This window comes from Colossoma macropomum, unplaced genomic scaffold, assembly GCF_904425465.1.
Source record: "Colossoma macropomum unplaced genomic scaffold, Colossoma_macropomum, whole genome shotgun sequence".
In the NCBI taxonomy this organism is placed as follows: Eukaryota; Metazoa; Chordata; class Actinopteri; order Characiformes; family Serrasalmidae; genus Colossoma; species Colossoma macropomum.
This window is the reverse complement of record NW_023495747.1, coordinates 26,384-42,328: the sequence shown is the minus strand read 5'-3', so window position 1 is coordinate 42,328 and position 15,945 is coordinate 26,384. Positions and strand designations below refer to the sequence as shown.

General features: G+C 41.7%; 1 protein-coding gene across 2 annotated transcripts in view; it reads left to right on the top strand.

The window, feature by feature from the left end:
• The first annotated feature begins 6,138 nt into the window (after positions 1-6,138).
• Positions 6,139-15,945, top strand: part of tec (tec protein tyrosine kinase) — a 28,921-nt gene continuing 19,114 nt past the window's right edge. The window contains exons 1-7 of one of the 2 annotated variants that reach the window (XM_036563345.1): positions 6,139-6,348; positions 9,159-9,367; positions 10,709-10,813; positions 12,091-12,172; positions 13,576-13,704; positions 14,292-14,335; positions 14,618-14,817. In XM_036563345.1, the coding sequence (XP_036419238.1) occupies positions 9,230-9,367; positions 10,709-10,813; positions 12,091-12,172; positions 13,576-13,704; positions 14,292-14,335; positions 14,618-14,817 (698 nt within the window). In that variant the 5' untranslated portion in view covers positions 6,139-6,348; positions 9,159-9,229. Of the gene's footprint in view, positions 6,362-9,158; positions 9,368-10,708; positions 10,814-12,090; positions 12,173-13,575; positions 13,705-14,291; positions 14,336-14,617; positions 14,818-15,945 lie in introns of both variants that reach the window. The other variant, XM_036563344.1, reaches the window with a different exon arrangement.

Here is a 15,945-nt window from a genome sequence, read left to right as displayed (position 1 = left end):
GGATACCACAGAGAAAACAATCCTGATTGGATTTCAAGATCACATTTCACAAATTTAACACTTTTGTGTCCAACCAAAATATAACAATGAATTAAGAGCATTAAGAGCATAAGCAATATGTAGAAACTTAAATACAACAAGCATGATGATTAAATCTAAATATTACAGACAGGTATTTTAAATTTTTATCTACTATGAATGTCAATTCACATTGTATCTGTTTCAATTCATTAAAACTAGTTTGTTTTAAATCATGTTGTAACAAGGTTCCTCAACTGCAAGAATTTTAGATATTTCAGTCTCTACAATGCATAATATCATGAAAAGAATCTGAAGAAATCTCTGTGCGCAAAGGAAAAGGCAGAAAACCACACTGAATGCCTCTGACCTTTGACCCCTCAGACAGCACTGCACTGAAAACCAGCATGTTTCTGTGATGATATTACCACATGGACTCAGGAATACTTTAAGAAACTGTTCTCAATAAACACCATCCATCACTGAGCCTGCAAATGCAGGTCAAGACTGTATCATGTCCAGGGGAACAATGTCCAGAAACACCGCCAACTTCTCTGGGCTAAAGCTTGTCTGAAATGGACTGATGGTCTGCAGATGGTCTGACGAGTCCATCTTTCAGATAGTAAATAACAGATATCATGTCCCATTTGCATGCTTAAATGCTTTCCATGGTGAATTTGTTCTTCAGATAGTTGGAGAACATGTTATATATGATTCGACATAGAATCTTATTGAAAATGGTTCTATGTAGCACCAGAAAGGGCTCTTCTATTGTTTAAAGCTTGACACTGTAACAGCAGAAGAACGCTTTTTGGTGTTATATAGGACCATGAACAACACAATCTCCATCTGAAGAACTATTTCACCATGCAAAGAACCATTTAAGCATGCAAATGTTTATTTGAGTGTTCATGGTTCTATATAGGACCATTGTCTTTACTGAAGGACCATCTTTTTGCAGGCCGAAGAAAAGGAACATACAGATTGTTACCAGTGTAAAGTTCAAAATCCAGCATCTGTCTGAAATACAGTTACATATTTTGGAGCTATATGCCACCTTCTAGATGACGTCTTTTTCAGGGATGTCCAACAACCTCATTCTGCACGTGTTACAAAGATATGGCTGCTAGACTGACCTGCTTTGTCTCCCACTGAAAATATGAGGCACAAAATTTGATTTTATAATTCCTGTAACAGGAAACTGTGCATTCATGTCCAGGTATCGCTCGAAAAGGAGATTTTAATGTCAAGGGAGTTCCCGACAACGAAGGCCCTGAATGGGTGCACAGTTTTTGAGTTGTATGACGGTAAGAGTAGAGAAAAAAATCTGCTTCCGAAACTGGTTCGGTTTGTGTCTTCAGTCCCCGAATGACTTAAGTGTCGCTGAAAGGGGAGTAGATGTAGCACAGCGGAAAACATGATCCTGTCCCAAAAAGAAAAAGGTCAACACACTGTGTTTTTGTGCTCCTTTGAATATAATACACTCTTTATTAAAAGGAATGGTCCTCTTTAGAACCATGAGCTCTGTATAGAACCATTTGCATGCTTACATGGTTCTCTGCATGGTGAAATGGCTCTTAGATTGATGGAGAATGTGTTGTATAAGGTTCAATATAGAAAAATGATTCTATATACTCTCTTGAAAAAAATGGTTCTTTAAGGGTTCTTTGGTAATGACAATGGTTTTATAGATCCATGAACATTCAGAGAACCACTTTATGCTTAAATGTTTCTTTGCACGGTGAAATGGTTCTTAGATTGATGGTGAATGTGTAGTATATGGTTCTACATATAACCTTGTTGAAAATGATTCTCTATACTCTCTTAAAAAATAGTTCAAGGGTTCTTTAGTAAAAACAATGGTTCTATAGAACCATGAACACTCAGAAAACCATTTCATGCTTAAATACTTCTTTGCATGGTGAAAATAGTTCTTCAGATTGAGCAGGAATGTGACGTATATGGTTCTACATAGAACCTTTCTGAAAATGGTTCTATACACTCTTTAAAAAGATGGGTCTTCAAGGGTTTTTTAGTAAAAGTAATGGTTCTATATATAACCTTGAACACTCAGCATGCATAAATGGTTCTTTGCCTGTTAAAATGGTTCTTCAGAATGAGTGAGAATGTGTTTTATATGGTTCTATATGGAATCTTTTTGATAATCATTCTATATACACTCATGAAAAAGATGGTTCTTCAATGGCCCTTTCTTAATGACAATGGATCTATAGAACATGAACACTCAGAGAACCATTTCACGCTTAAATGGTTCTTTGTGTGGTAAAATGGTTCCCCTAGCAATAATGTGATGTGTATGGCTCTACATAGAACCTTTTTGAAATGGGTTCTATATAAATTCTTCAAAACAAAGGTTCTTCAAGGGTTCTTTAGTAAAGACAATAGTTCTATAGAACCATGAACACTCAGAGAACTGTTTCACGCTTAAATGTTTCTTTGCCTGGTAAAATGGCTCTCAGATTGAGCAAGAATGTGATGTATATGGTTCTACATAGAACCGTTCTGAAAATGGTTCTATACACTCTTTAAAAAGATGGGACTTCAAGGGTTCTTTAGTAAAAGTAATGGCTCTATACAGAACACTCAGAGAACCATCTGCATGCTTAAACGGTTCTTTTGCCTTGTGAAATGGTTCTTCAGAATCAGTGAGAATAATAATAATAATAACAATAACAATAATAATTTTATTTATATAGCACTTTTCATGCCGGTGGCAGCTCAGAGTGCTTTACAGACAGGTGATAAAACACATACAAGAAATCATTAGTATTTAGATTCAGGAGAAAATGAAACAGATCAAATTAGAAGATAAAAACCACGAGACGTAGAGTTTTAATTAAATGCTGAGTTAAGGAGATTCGTTTTTAGATGCTTCTTTAAAGTGAGCTCTGAGCTCGACTGTCTAATAAAAGGTGGAATTGAGCTCCACCGTTTAGAAGCAGAATAACTGAAAGAGTCTCTACACGTTTTCTGTATTTTACAGAGCGTATCTGTAGAAGGCCACTATCTGCAGATCTTAGATTGCGTGCCGGAACATAAACAGACAGACACTCTGATGTAAGAGGTGCTTTAAGGTCATTTAGACCCTTAAAAACTAGTAGCAGAGCTTTAAAATGTATCCTGAATGATCCAGGCAGCCAGTGCAGCTCTATTAAACAGGACTGATCTGATCTCTCTGTGGTGTTTTTGTTAGGATGCTGCTGTATTTTGTACAAGTTGTAAAGGATGTATTGTTTTCTTAGGAAGTCCAGTCAGAAGACCATTACAGTGATCAACTCTGCTGTAGTTTCAGTTTCAAGTTTATTTGTCATTTGCACAACATGCCAGGACATTTATGCATTGAAATGCTTGTGGTGAGGCTCGGACAAACACTCTACAGAAAGTAAATAAGTAAAAATAAAATTACAAGAAAAACTAACTGAAATATATTAAATATACACAAAATATAGAGAAAATACAGATAAAAATATACACAAATATAGAGAAATGTACACAAATATACAGACAATATACATTTTAAAGTGACTAAGTGACTGTTATTGTTCTTAAAGTGGCTTAGTGTTAAGGTGTTATTGTCCATAGCAGAGACGACATGATGTAATAATAATACTGACAGAGTGACTGAGTGAGATGGTAGTTGGTGAAGGACCCACAGCTTCACAGCTTGTTCAGAAGCCTGACAGCCTGTGGGTAGAAACTGTTCATTAGCCGGGTTGTCTAGCCTGTATGCTACGAAATCTCCTGCCTGATGGCAGGATGGTGAACAGGCCGTGTGCTGGGTGACGCTGTCTGACCGGATCTTTTTGGTCTTCCTGAGGCAGCGGGACTGGTAGACAACCTCTAAGGCTGGTAGTCTGTTGCCTATGATGGCTTCTGCTGTCCCCACCACTCCTTTAAGGGCCTTGCGGTCACAGGCAGTGCAGCTGCTGTAGCAGACAGTGATGCAGCCTGTGAGGAAGCTCTCTATCTCTATAACAAATACATGAATGAGTTTCTCTGCGTCGCTCTGAGAGAGAAAAGGCCAAACTTCAGTGTTTACATGCAGATTAAACAGAGCTCAGAGTCTAGGATCACACTAAGGTTTCTACTGCAGGTTTGGTTTATGAAGCTAAAGAACCAACTTTCTCATAAATCATTTGTCTCTGAGTTTCTTTACCAACGATCAATATTTCAGTTTTTCCATGATTTAATTGTAGAAAATTTGTAGAATTTGTTGCATATGTAGAATGTGTTGTATACAGTTCTATATAGAACCTTTTTGAAAATGATTCTAAATACACTCTTAAAAATGGTTCAAGGGTTCTTTAGTAAAGGCAGTGGTTCTATAGAACCGTGAACACTCAGAGAACCGTTTCATGCTTAAATGTTTCTTTGCATGGTAAAATAGTTCTTCAGATTGAGCAAGAATGTGACGTATGGCTCTACATAGAACCTTTGTGAAAATGGTTCTATATACTTTTTAAAAAGATGGTTCTTCAAGGGCTCCTTAATAAAGAGAATAGTTCTATATAGAACCACAATCAGAAAACCATTTGCATGCTTAAGTGGTTCTTCAAATTGAGTGAGAATGTGTTGAATATGATTCCATATAGAACCTTTTTGAAAACCATGCTATGTAAGCTTTTGAAAAAGATGGTTCTTCAAGGGTTCTTTAGTAAAGAGAATGGTTCTGTAGGACCATGAACACTCAGAGAACCATTTGCATGCTTAGATGGTTCTCTGCATGGCAAAATTGTTCTTCCGATTGATGAAGAATGTGTTGTATATAGTTCTACATACAACCTTTCTGAAAATGGTTCTAAATACTTTCTAAAAAGATAGTTCTTCAAGGGTTCTTTAGTAAAGGAATTTGTTTTGTATAGAACCATGAACAATCAGAAAACCATTTGCATGCTTAAATGGTTCTTCAGATTGTGTGAGAATGTGTTGAATATGGATCTATATGGAACCTTTTGGAAAATCATACTGTGTAAGCTTTTGAAAAAGATGGTTCTTCAAGGGTTCTTTAGTAAAGAGAATGGTTCTGTAGGACCATGAACACTCAGAGAACCATTTGCATGCTTAGATGGTTCTCTGCATGGCGAAATTGTTCTTCCGATTGATGAAGAATGTGTTGTATATGGTTCTACATACAACCTTTCTGAAAATGGTTCTATATACACTATTTAAAAAGATAGTTCTTTAGTAAAGGGAACGGTTCCATAGAACTATGAACAATCAGAAAACTATTTGCATGCTTAAATGGTTCTTCAGATTGTGCGAGAATGTGTTGTATATGGTTCTATATGGAACCTTTTGGAAAATCATACTATGTAAGCTTTTGAAAAAGATGGTTCTTCAAGGGTTCTTTAGTAAAGAGAATGGTTCTGTAGAACCATGAACACTCAGAGAACCATTTGAATGCTTACATGGTTGTCTGCATGGCGAAATGGTTCTTGTGATTGATTGAGAATGTGTTCCATATGGTTCTATCTAGAAAATTTCTGAAAATGGTTCTATATGCACTTTAAAAAGATGGTTCTCCAAGAGTTCTTTAATAAAGGGAATGGTTCTATGGAACCATGAACCCTCAGAGAACGATTTACACGCTTAAATGGCTCTTCGCCTGGTGAAATGGTCCTTCAGACTTACAGAGAACATGTTGTATATGGTTCTACATAGAACCTTTTTGAAAATGGTTCTACATAGTGCCAAAAATGGTTACAATGTCAAGCTTGTAGCAATATAAGAATGCCTTTAGGTGCTATACAGAGCCTTTTCACCATGCGAAGAACCATTTGAGCGTTTCCTCCTGCTACAGAACCCTTGCAGAACCATCTTTTTAAGAGCGTACAGGTCAGACGGCGTTGGCTAATCACTGAATTGCGGTTTGTATTAACAAACAGAAGACAGAAAAAACATAAAAATGACTTTAGATTCTGGAGGAAGTTGTGAAATTTGGATTTTTTTCCACCAAACTGCTGCTTTAGGTCTGAACGAGAACACGAGTGAAAGAAAGTACTGCCCCCGGCGGGGAGGAAGAGGAAGGAAGGAAAGAAGCTGCACCATCAGCGAGAGAAAGAACGAAAAAAGAAAAAGAGAGAAAGAGAGAGAGAGAGAGAGAGAGAGAGAGCCTCACATTTGCTAGTCAAAGCAGAGTCAGTGCGGTGGGACGTCACTCGCAGACCGCAGGGACTTCCTGGATGAACGCCTGTGTGAGCGCTGAGAGCTGCGGTCAGTAGATGTTTCCTGGTCATGGAGCAGCTCGTGTATGTTTCTGTGTGAGAAGACGGAGTGGACGCCGGAGTGGACCCCTCTCCTCACCTGCAGGTACTGGACACAGGTAATAAACAGCCCTGAAAACGTGTTTTATACTGTTTCTTAGCCGCGTCTTATTCGAATTTCCCGTTCCACCTTAAATGGTGCAGCAGTTACATTGTGGCGCCTCAGGCGCCACAATGTAACTGCTGCACCATTTAAGGTGGAACGGGAAATTCGAACTCTAGCCTTGTGTTGAAAACTGAAAAACTGACTGAAAAAACGACGGTTAGAATAACGGCTAAGGTTTTAAATTCAAAATCATCCAGTGTTCTACGCCTCAGGCAGCTCGCGAGACCAGACCGTTTTAGAACGTTGGGACGTTTTAAATGTCACAGTAGACCGTTGGCTGGGACGGTTGGCGATTTAAAAATTCAAACTCGACTGTTTTCCTAACGGTTTTGGAACGTTTATGCACATCATTCCCACGCTGGACCAATCGGCGCGCCTTCTGAAGCTCCTCAGCCTCACAGAACGGGGCTTAAAGAGAACCTGCAGCTCAGCTTTCTCTACAGACCTGCCTGAACCGAGTCTGCTGAAGTTTCCAGTTGCTGTCACAGCAGCGTGAAAACCACAGGGAGACGCGTCTGCTGTTTTTCTTTCACTTCTTTTACAGTAAAGTACAGTCTGTAGTTTCCAGTCAAGGTTGAGTTATTCGTTCTTTTTCCGGAGGTATTTCTGAGGAGGTTAGATGCAAGATAAGTCTGATCGCAGGAGGTGAGGAGAAAGTCAAAGAGAGCGTCCAAAACTTTAAAAAACGGATTAAAAGCTAGAGAGAAAACGAGGCGCCTAACAACCACCCGAAAGGCCTGGTAGACCACCAAAACCAACCCCTCCTCCAGATAAACAGCACTTTCATCGAGCTCGAGCTCCGCTCTCGCTTCAGATCTGAAAAAAGTACACAGGACCGGCTTGTACCGGCTTGTAGGTTTTGACTAAAAAACATCACAGACCAGTATAAGCTGGTTTATACTGGTTCATGATGGTCTTTGTGCAGGTCTGGTGTTGGTTTATGCTAGGCACCCAGCATGGTCATCCTGGTTGACCAGCGTACCAGCATAGCGCTGCTGTCTTATCTCCATTTTGGTTGTTTTTGAGTTTTTTACCTAATTTTAAAAATACCCACTGTCCTTTACGTTGTGCGTAAATTTCTCGATGAATGGACCAAAACAAGCGGCTCAAAGTTACTTGAGAAAATGTCTGGTTCCATTGACTTACATTAAAAGGAGGGTATGTTTTTTCCTTCTCCCGTAAAGTTACCATTTTGGAGATACGAGGTTTTGGTCCGACAGTGGCGATATACTGGTTTCGCTGGTGACCAGCCATCCTGGCTTGTGCTGTTTTTTTCTAGCAGGGTTAGTTTTAGTTAGTCATGTCTAAACTAATTACAACTAGCTAACGCAGACATCGCTTTAAAGCCACACTGTAGGATGGGGGGATTTGGAGGCTGTGCCTCGGTCACATCTTCATCAGTATGATGCTGATTTTAAGACCATTTAAGACCTAAACATCGAGCCGGACCTTCTTTTTCAGGCTGTGTGTGATGTTAATACGTAAAGACGTACGACGTGGTGTGAAAAACTCAATGCCTCTGACTTTAAATGATCAATTCAGGCTTTAGTGGGCGACTCGCAGCAGCAGCACCATGTTTTAGCCTGTTTTTATTCTCCTCACTCAGTAATGGCTTTTATTTCAGTTTTAACACAAGACTCTTACAGAGCACAGCTTTATTAATCTCTGATTAAACGCATTACTGCATTTATCTGATTATTAAAGTCTGATTTCTTAGATTAGGGCTTCTAAATCTGATCAATAAATCTGATAAAGAAGCTGGATTCACGCTCAGTAATGGGGTTTCTCAGTGCTGTAAACTCTCACTCTGATTTCTTTCGTTTCTCTCAGTCTGAGCATGTGCGAAAACAGAGCGCCGTCCCGGAAACAGCGAGCAGCGTTTAACACAGCAGCACCCGCGAGACCAACACAGCACTTTTAGAGTGACGCAGAACCGAATACACGCTCGACCAAATGAAGGGTTTAAATATTCTTCATCTTCTAGATGATGCAAATGAATCTAGATCGTTATGTTCTAAAGTGACTTGATGCCTAAAAAAAGCCACTGCGCAACGTCTGAGTTTTACATTAGGTTTATATCACGTCTTATTCTGTGAGTTTATTGACTGGTTGTAAAGCAGAAATCTGATTAATGTCTGACTCATGTACAGCCAGAGTTTCCCCATTATCTGATTACGAAAGAGCATGAAAACATACTGAACCAGTTACTGACACCATCAGATTTTCTGCAGTTATCAGATTATTAAGTGTAAACACACTGAACCAGTTACTGACACATTCTGATTTTCTGCAGTTATCAGATTATGAAGTGTAAACACACTGAACCAGTTACTGACACCATCAGATTTTCTGCAGTTATCAGATTATGAAGTGTAAACACACTGAACCAGTTACTGACACATTCTGATTTTCTGCAGTTATCAGATTATTAATCTGACAGTCAGCTAAATCTCAGTATGTCAGTTATACTCCTTATTACAGGACTTGTTTATTGTGTTTTATGGTTTACAGTATGTAAGTTGTGTCTATGAAGACAGGAAATGTGTTTTTGTTGCTGTGGTGAGTTTATTTGGTGAATATTGTGTACAGAGTGTCCTCCTGTTGTGATGTGTCAGAGACCCCTGCATTATGAAGGCAAGGTGGAGCTGTAATGCAGGGGTTTCTGATAAAGTGTCCAGTTCGTTTATGCCCATATATGACTGTCTGTGTGTGTGTGTGTGTGTGTGTGTGTGTGTGTCCTCTGCCCACAGGCTGTGTACATGTGTGTGTGGTGAGCGTGTGTGAGGTAGATGGCAGTTCTCGGCGGTGGTAGAGCTCGGAGATGAGTTCCACAGCCATTCTGGAGGAAACTCTGATCAAGCGCTCGCAGCAGAAGAAGAGAACGTCTCCGCTGAACTATAAAGAGAGAGTGTTCGTCCTCACCAAGACCAGACTGTCCTACTACGAGGGACGGCCTGAGGTGAGCATGGACTGCTGCTCTTTACCCCTGTTTAAATCAACACGTTCTGTGCAATCTAAAAAGAGGGAACTCCACCAATCAGACACAGAGAACACAAAGGAAAGCAGGGCGCTGTGGAACGCTGGAGGCCCTGTTTCTTATTAAAGGGGAATTCCACCAAAGTTTTCTTTGGGAACTATTTTGCCTTTGTCTTCTGAGTTTATATGAATGTTGATGATGGAAAATAGTGGAAAATCTGGAATAATAAGTTTTCTTTGGGGACTATTTTGCCTCACAGCGCCCTGCATGTATCCCTCCACCATGAACGGAGTTCAAGTTCTCTAAACTATCATTAAACAGTGTCTCAGTCATCAGGCAGTGAATTCATAACCATTTACTGTAGGAACTTTCTGTGAGGGAGCTTTTAGAGGTGGACGTCTGGTTCCTATCACCACCACTGTGAACAGTTCTGACTCGGTAAGTTTATCTAGAACAGAGCGTTTCACACCAAACCACTCTGAACCGCTCTGAACCACTCTGACCCGCTCTGTTTACATCTTAACCACTCAATTATGCAATTTTTAATCTTAGCAATCGCCTTTGAACACCGGAAGTGTATGATTTCTTTTGTTTTACTTACATACTGTGTAGGGTTGCCACCTGTCCAGGATTTTTCCTGGACCATCCTGGAGTATTTTCATTGACCGGCATCACTTTTCTTTTTGTTCTAGGCTTTTATGTTTTCTTAGAAACTCTCAATATTTATTAAACTAAAAATACAAAATAGCACCAAAACATACAACACGTGAAATTCACACACTCATCACTCATGTGGCTCCACGCAGTCACCTGAGTGAGGTTCCGCCTACAGAGCAGCTCTACACGCTCACCTGAGCGAGGCTTCACCCACAGAGCAGCTCTACACACTCACCTGAGCGAGGCTTCACACACAAAGCAGCTCTACACACTCACCTGAGCGAGGCTTCACCCACAGAGCAGCTCTATGTGTTCACCTGAGCCAGGTTCCACCCACAAAGCCGCTCTACACACTCACTTGAGCCAGGTTCCACCCTTAGAGCAGCTCTACACACTCACCTGAGCCAGGCTCCGCCTACAGAGCAGCTCTACATGCTCACCTGGGCCAGGCTCCCCCAAACAGAGCAGCTCTACATGCTCACCTGGGCCAGGCTCCACCCACAGAGCAGCTCTACATGCTCACATGAGTCTCAGAACAGTGAACACCAGTGAAAAACAGGCACACACAGCTCCACCTTTAACACAAACAGCGCCTGTGGTCAGTGGTCAGTGGTAAATGTGTGTGTGTGTGTGTGTGTGTGTGTGTGTGTGTGTGTGTGTGTGCAGAAGAAGTTCAGGAAGGGCTGTATCGAGCTGCAGCGGGTCAAGTGTGTGGAGATTGTGAAGAATGGAGGTGTGGTCATACCCTGCCAGAACAAATACCCCTTCCAGGTAAATACCTTCACACTCCATTACCCACAATGCCCAGGAAAAACTCTTAAAAACAGTGAAAACCTGCTGTGTGACCATGAACTCTCTCTCTCTCCTCTCTCTCTCTCTCTCTCTCTCTCTCTCTACCTCTCTTTACAAACCTTGTGTCTCTCTCTCATCTGGTTTCTCGCTCTCTCTCTTTATAACCTTATCCTCTCTCTCTCTCTCTCTCTCTCTCTCTCTGTCTCTCTGTCTGTCTTCTTCTCTGTCTCTCTACCTCTCTTTACAAACCTTATGTCTCTCTCTCATTTCTCTCTCTCTCTCTTTATAACCTTATCCTCCCTCTCTCTCTCCATCTCTTTTCTCATTCTCTTTCTTTTCTCACTCTCCCTCTCTCTCTCTCTCTTTCTCTCTTTCTCATTGTCTCTCTCTCACTGCCTCTCTCTCTTTTCTCTCTCTCCCACTCTCTTTTCTTATTCTCTCTCTTCTCTCTTTCTTTTCCCATTCTCTCTCTCTCTCCCTCCCTTTTGTCATTCTCTCTCTCTCTTCTGTCTCTTTTTTCCTCTCTCTTTTTTCATTCTCTCTCTTTTCTCATTCTCTCTCTCTCTTTTCACTCTCCCTCTCTCTTATTGTCTCTCTTTTCTTTCTCTCTCTCTCTCTCCCTCTGTCTTTTCTCATTGTCTCTCTCTTTTCTCTTTCTTTTCTCATTCTCTCTCCCTCTCTCCTTATCCCACTCTCTTTTCGCATTGTCTCTCTCTCTCTGTCTCCCTCTCTCTCTCCTTCTCTCTTTTCTCATTCTCTCTCTCTCTCTCTCTCTCTCTCTCTCTCTCTCTCTCTCTTTTCTCATTCTCTCTCTCCTTCTTTTTTCTCATTCTCTCTCTCTCCCTCTCTTTTCTCTCTTTTCTCTCTCTCTCTTTTCTCATTCTCTCTCTCTCTCTCTCTCTCCTTCTCTCTTTTCTCATTCACTCTCTCTCCCTCTCTCATTTCTCATTGTCTCTCTCTCTGTCTCCCTCTCTCCCTCTCTCTTTTCTCATTCTCTCTCTCTCCCTCTCTGTCTCTCTCTCTGTCTCAGTTCTGTATGAGGTTTCTTTATCTTTATGACTGTCTAAAGTGCAGACGCTGTTGCTGAAGCTCAGTTCCGTTTAAAGCTGAATATAATTAGCAGCCGTAATGAGAGTTTTAGAGTTTATGTTAATGATGATAAGAATACTGATCAACATCAAGATCAACATCAAAAACAGAGCAACAACGACTGTCTCTCTCATCTCAACCCTTTACCTCTCTCTCTCTCTCTGTAGGTCGTATATGACTCAACCACTCTGTATATATTTGCTCCTAGTAATGAGAGCAGGACCGTGTGGGTGCAGAACTTGAAGGAAGGTCAGTTCCCGCACACACACACACACACACACACACACACACACACACACACACAAACACACACACACAAACACACACACACACTGTGGTATAGTGTGCTGAGTGGGCCGATGAGTGATATGTGATTGGTTTGTGGCCGTGATGAGGTCATGCAGTAACGGGTCACTAGCAGGAAACCTGTGACTTATGGCTCGGCTGCTGAGAATCCGCCCTAAAGGACCCACCCTGTCCCTCCACCCACCAAAATCCAGACCTTCATCGGTCACTCATCTGTCTTTGGTCACTCTCAAGCAGTGTGTGACTGCACGTCTATTTAACGAGAAAAGGAGGGGCACACGCACGTCTGGAGCAGCTCTGAAGAAGATTACACACGATCCGTCATGTGGTCTCGCTGTGATCAGTCGCTGGAAAGAAGAAGAACTAAATTAGGAAACTGAAAGGGGAAGGAAAGCTGAAGAAGCATCTCCAGAATACTGAGCTATGAGGGGGGCACACCCACCGACCCAGCACTGGGGGGGCAAACTTTTCGTCAAAGCGTTTGTGGTGAACCGAGGGCCAACAAGACAGTAAATACAAGTAAAGAAGTAGAAAGGTAAAGGTTAAAGCTGGGCGATATGGCAGAACTATGATATTGCAATGCAAGAAATTTTCACTATATATTGTATCGTGACATAATTTATCCTGATAACGATATATATGTTGTCATATTGCCCAGCCATAATGTGTTGTAAACATTACATTATATTTTGTTGCTAAACACAGAGTAAAAAGGACATTTTATACATTTGTTTGTTCTCTCATTGGGTCGGAGGGGATGTGGTGGGCCAAATCAAACACTCTCACAAGCCAACTTTGGACAGCCCTGCTGTAGAATTCTATCAATGCATGTTTCTTGAATTATGCAATTATTTGAAGCTGCTCTCCAAAAGCCAAATCCAGAGGCGAAAGTCATCTCATTCTCCTGGACCGGGGGCTCAAACCTTTTATCAAAGTGCAGCATTTGTGGTGAACCGACGGCCAACAAGACACCGACAATGGAGAGACTCGCAATATTATTTCAAGTGATATTATATCATATATTCTTTCTAGAAATGGTCCAAAGCAGCTAAACACACTCACCTGGCCCAGGCTCCGCCCACAGAGAGGCTCCACACACTCACCTGGGACAGGCTCCACCCACAGAGAGGCTCCACACACTCACCTGGGCCAGATTCTGCCCAAAGAGAGGCTTCACACACTCACTTGGGCCAGGCTCCGTCCAAAGAAAAGCTCCACACACTCACCTGGGCCAGGGCTTCACCCACAGAGAGGCTCTACACACTACCCTGGCCCAGGCTCCGCCCACAGTCTACTTCTACAAATTGACATATTCCAATGTGTGTGTGTGTGTTTGTGTGTGGCAGAGATCAGGAATAACCCTCATATCGTGGCGAAGTTCCACCCTCAGTTCTGGCAGGAGGGCGGCTGGCTGTGCTGCGGTCAGGCAGATAAACTGGCTCCGGGCTGTGAGGAGTACAACCTGTTTGGAGACAGTGAGAGAATGAACACACACACACACACACAGAGTATACATTCACTGGCCACTTTATCAGAAACATCTACCTTGTACTTCCACTCACTGGCCACTTTATCAGAAACATCTACCTTGTACTTCCACTCACTGGCCACTTTATCAGAAACATCTACCTTGTACTTCCACTCACTGGCCACTTTATTAGAAACACCTACCTTGTACTGGCACTTTTTATATTTTTGTTTAATGCTTTTTCCAGTTCTAAAACTCAACGAGGAAACAGGTGTGTGTAGTCGTGTGTTCTGTGTAGATGATTTGTTAAATAATTTTCATTTAGAAAATCAGTAACAGGTCATACGCCTGCGGCTGCACAAACCTTTGCATATGACTCTACATGGCAGGTGTTTCCAAGTAAGTGACTAATGAGTGTAGATGCAAGATAGAGGTTTCTAATGAAGTGGCCACATTATAATATTTGTTTCAATTTCAGAAAAACCGCTTCTGTCACACACACACCTTATTTAGCACACGCATACACACACACACACACACACACACACACACACACACACACATACACATGGTATAACTGTGCTTTTTTTTCAGTTACCCGGAAACCGCTGCCCCCGATTCCTGGTGACGAGTCCAAGGTGAGTTCCTCAAACACATTTTCTAAAAATTTGAGAAGCACTTCTATCTCTAGAAGTCGCTCTGGATCACAGCAACCAGCTTAAAATCTGATTTAATGTTGTATTCATTAATTAAAAGTTCATTTATTGAGCGTTTATTGCATTTTGAATTGGGACTGATTTTTTTAAGGAATGTGGAGGATTGTTACAGAAACTGCTGTAACTCTGTGTGCTGTTAATATGAGCTGTTATATGATAACATGGAATATGTAATGAGCTGTTTGACTCCTCTGACCCCTGCAGTCTCGCCGTCCTCCCCCACCGCCGCCCCCAGAGCAGGGAGCTCCAGGAGCACAGGAAGCAGAACCACAGGAGGAAGTGGTTATCGCTCTGTATGACTTTGAGGGAGCGGAGAGTCAGGACCTGACCGTCCGCCGGGGGGAGGAGTACGTCATCGTCGAGAAGTGTGATGTCAACTGGTACAAAGCACGCAACAAATACGGGTACGAGACCGAGCTTATTATCCAGCTGTTACTGCAGAGCACAGCTGTTTCCCATCTACACACGTAATTTCACACTACACAACAGCACAGCAGTTTACAGGTTAAATAAGAACAGGGTTAAACGGACTGTGGTTATAACTGGGTTTGATACTAGACAGCAGAAGCATGAGGTGACCTCGTGGTCAAGTTCAGCGCTTCCTCTGAAATTATCATTATAATATGACCTTTTCTTTATATAGCAAGGTTAGTTTGAGTATCTGGGTGCAATGGTATGATATCAGGAAAAGGGTGAAAATTCATTTTTGTAAAAACTACTATTTCATTTGAAAAAGAGGCTTGAAAACGTACTTCCACTCAGTGGCCACTTTATTAGAAACACCTACCTTGTGTTTCCACTCACTGGCCACTTTATTAGAAACACCTACCTTGTACTTCCATTCACTGGCCACTTTATTAGAAACACCCCATTGTGCTTCCACTCACTGGCCACTTTATTAGAAACACCTGCCTTGTGCTTCCACTCACTGGCCACTTTATTAGAAACACCTGCCTTCTACCTCCACTCACTGGCCACTTTATTAGAAACACCTGCCTTCTACTTCCACTCACTGGCCACTTTATTAGAAACACCTGCCTTCTACTTCCACTCACTGGCCACTTTATTAGATGTTGTTCCGCTAAGTGGCCACTTTAATAGAAACACTTCCGATTTTGTTCCACTCACTGGCCACTTTACTAGAAACATCCCCTTGTGCTTTCACACACTGACCACTTCAATAGAAACATCTTCCTTGTGCTTCCACTCACTGGCCACTTCATTAGGAACACCTATTTGGTGGTCTGCTCTATTTCCTGTCCACCTGTTCGTGAGGGAGGCCTGTTTTTTCCGTAGGACTCAACAGTGTGTTGAAACTGTTCTGTGTGTGTGGTTTTATATGGGGTTCTCAATGCTGATGCACTGAAAATGTGAGTAAAACTGAAAGCCTGGACTGAAGGCTCAGCCTCGCTCACCACTGCGTTTCTCAGAGTGTGGTGATGTCAGTAAATAACCACAAACACATTGTGGCAAGTAATGAACTAGCTAATTAGCTAGCTAGCCTAGTTTAGGGAGAATAGTTAGCTGGCTAT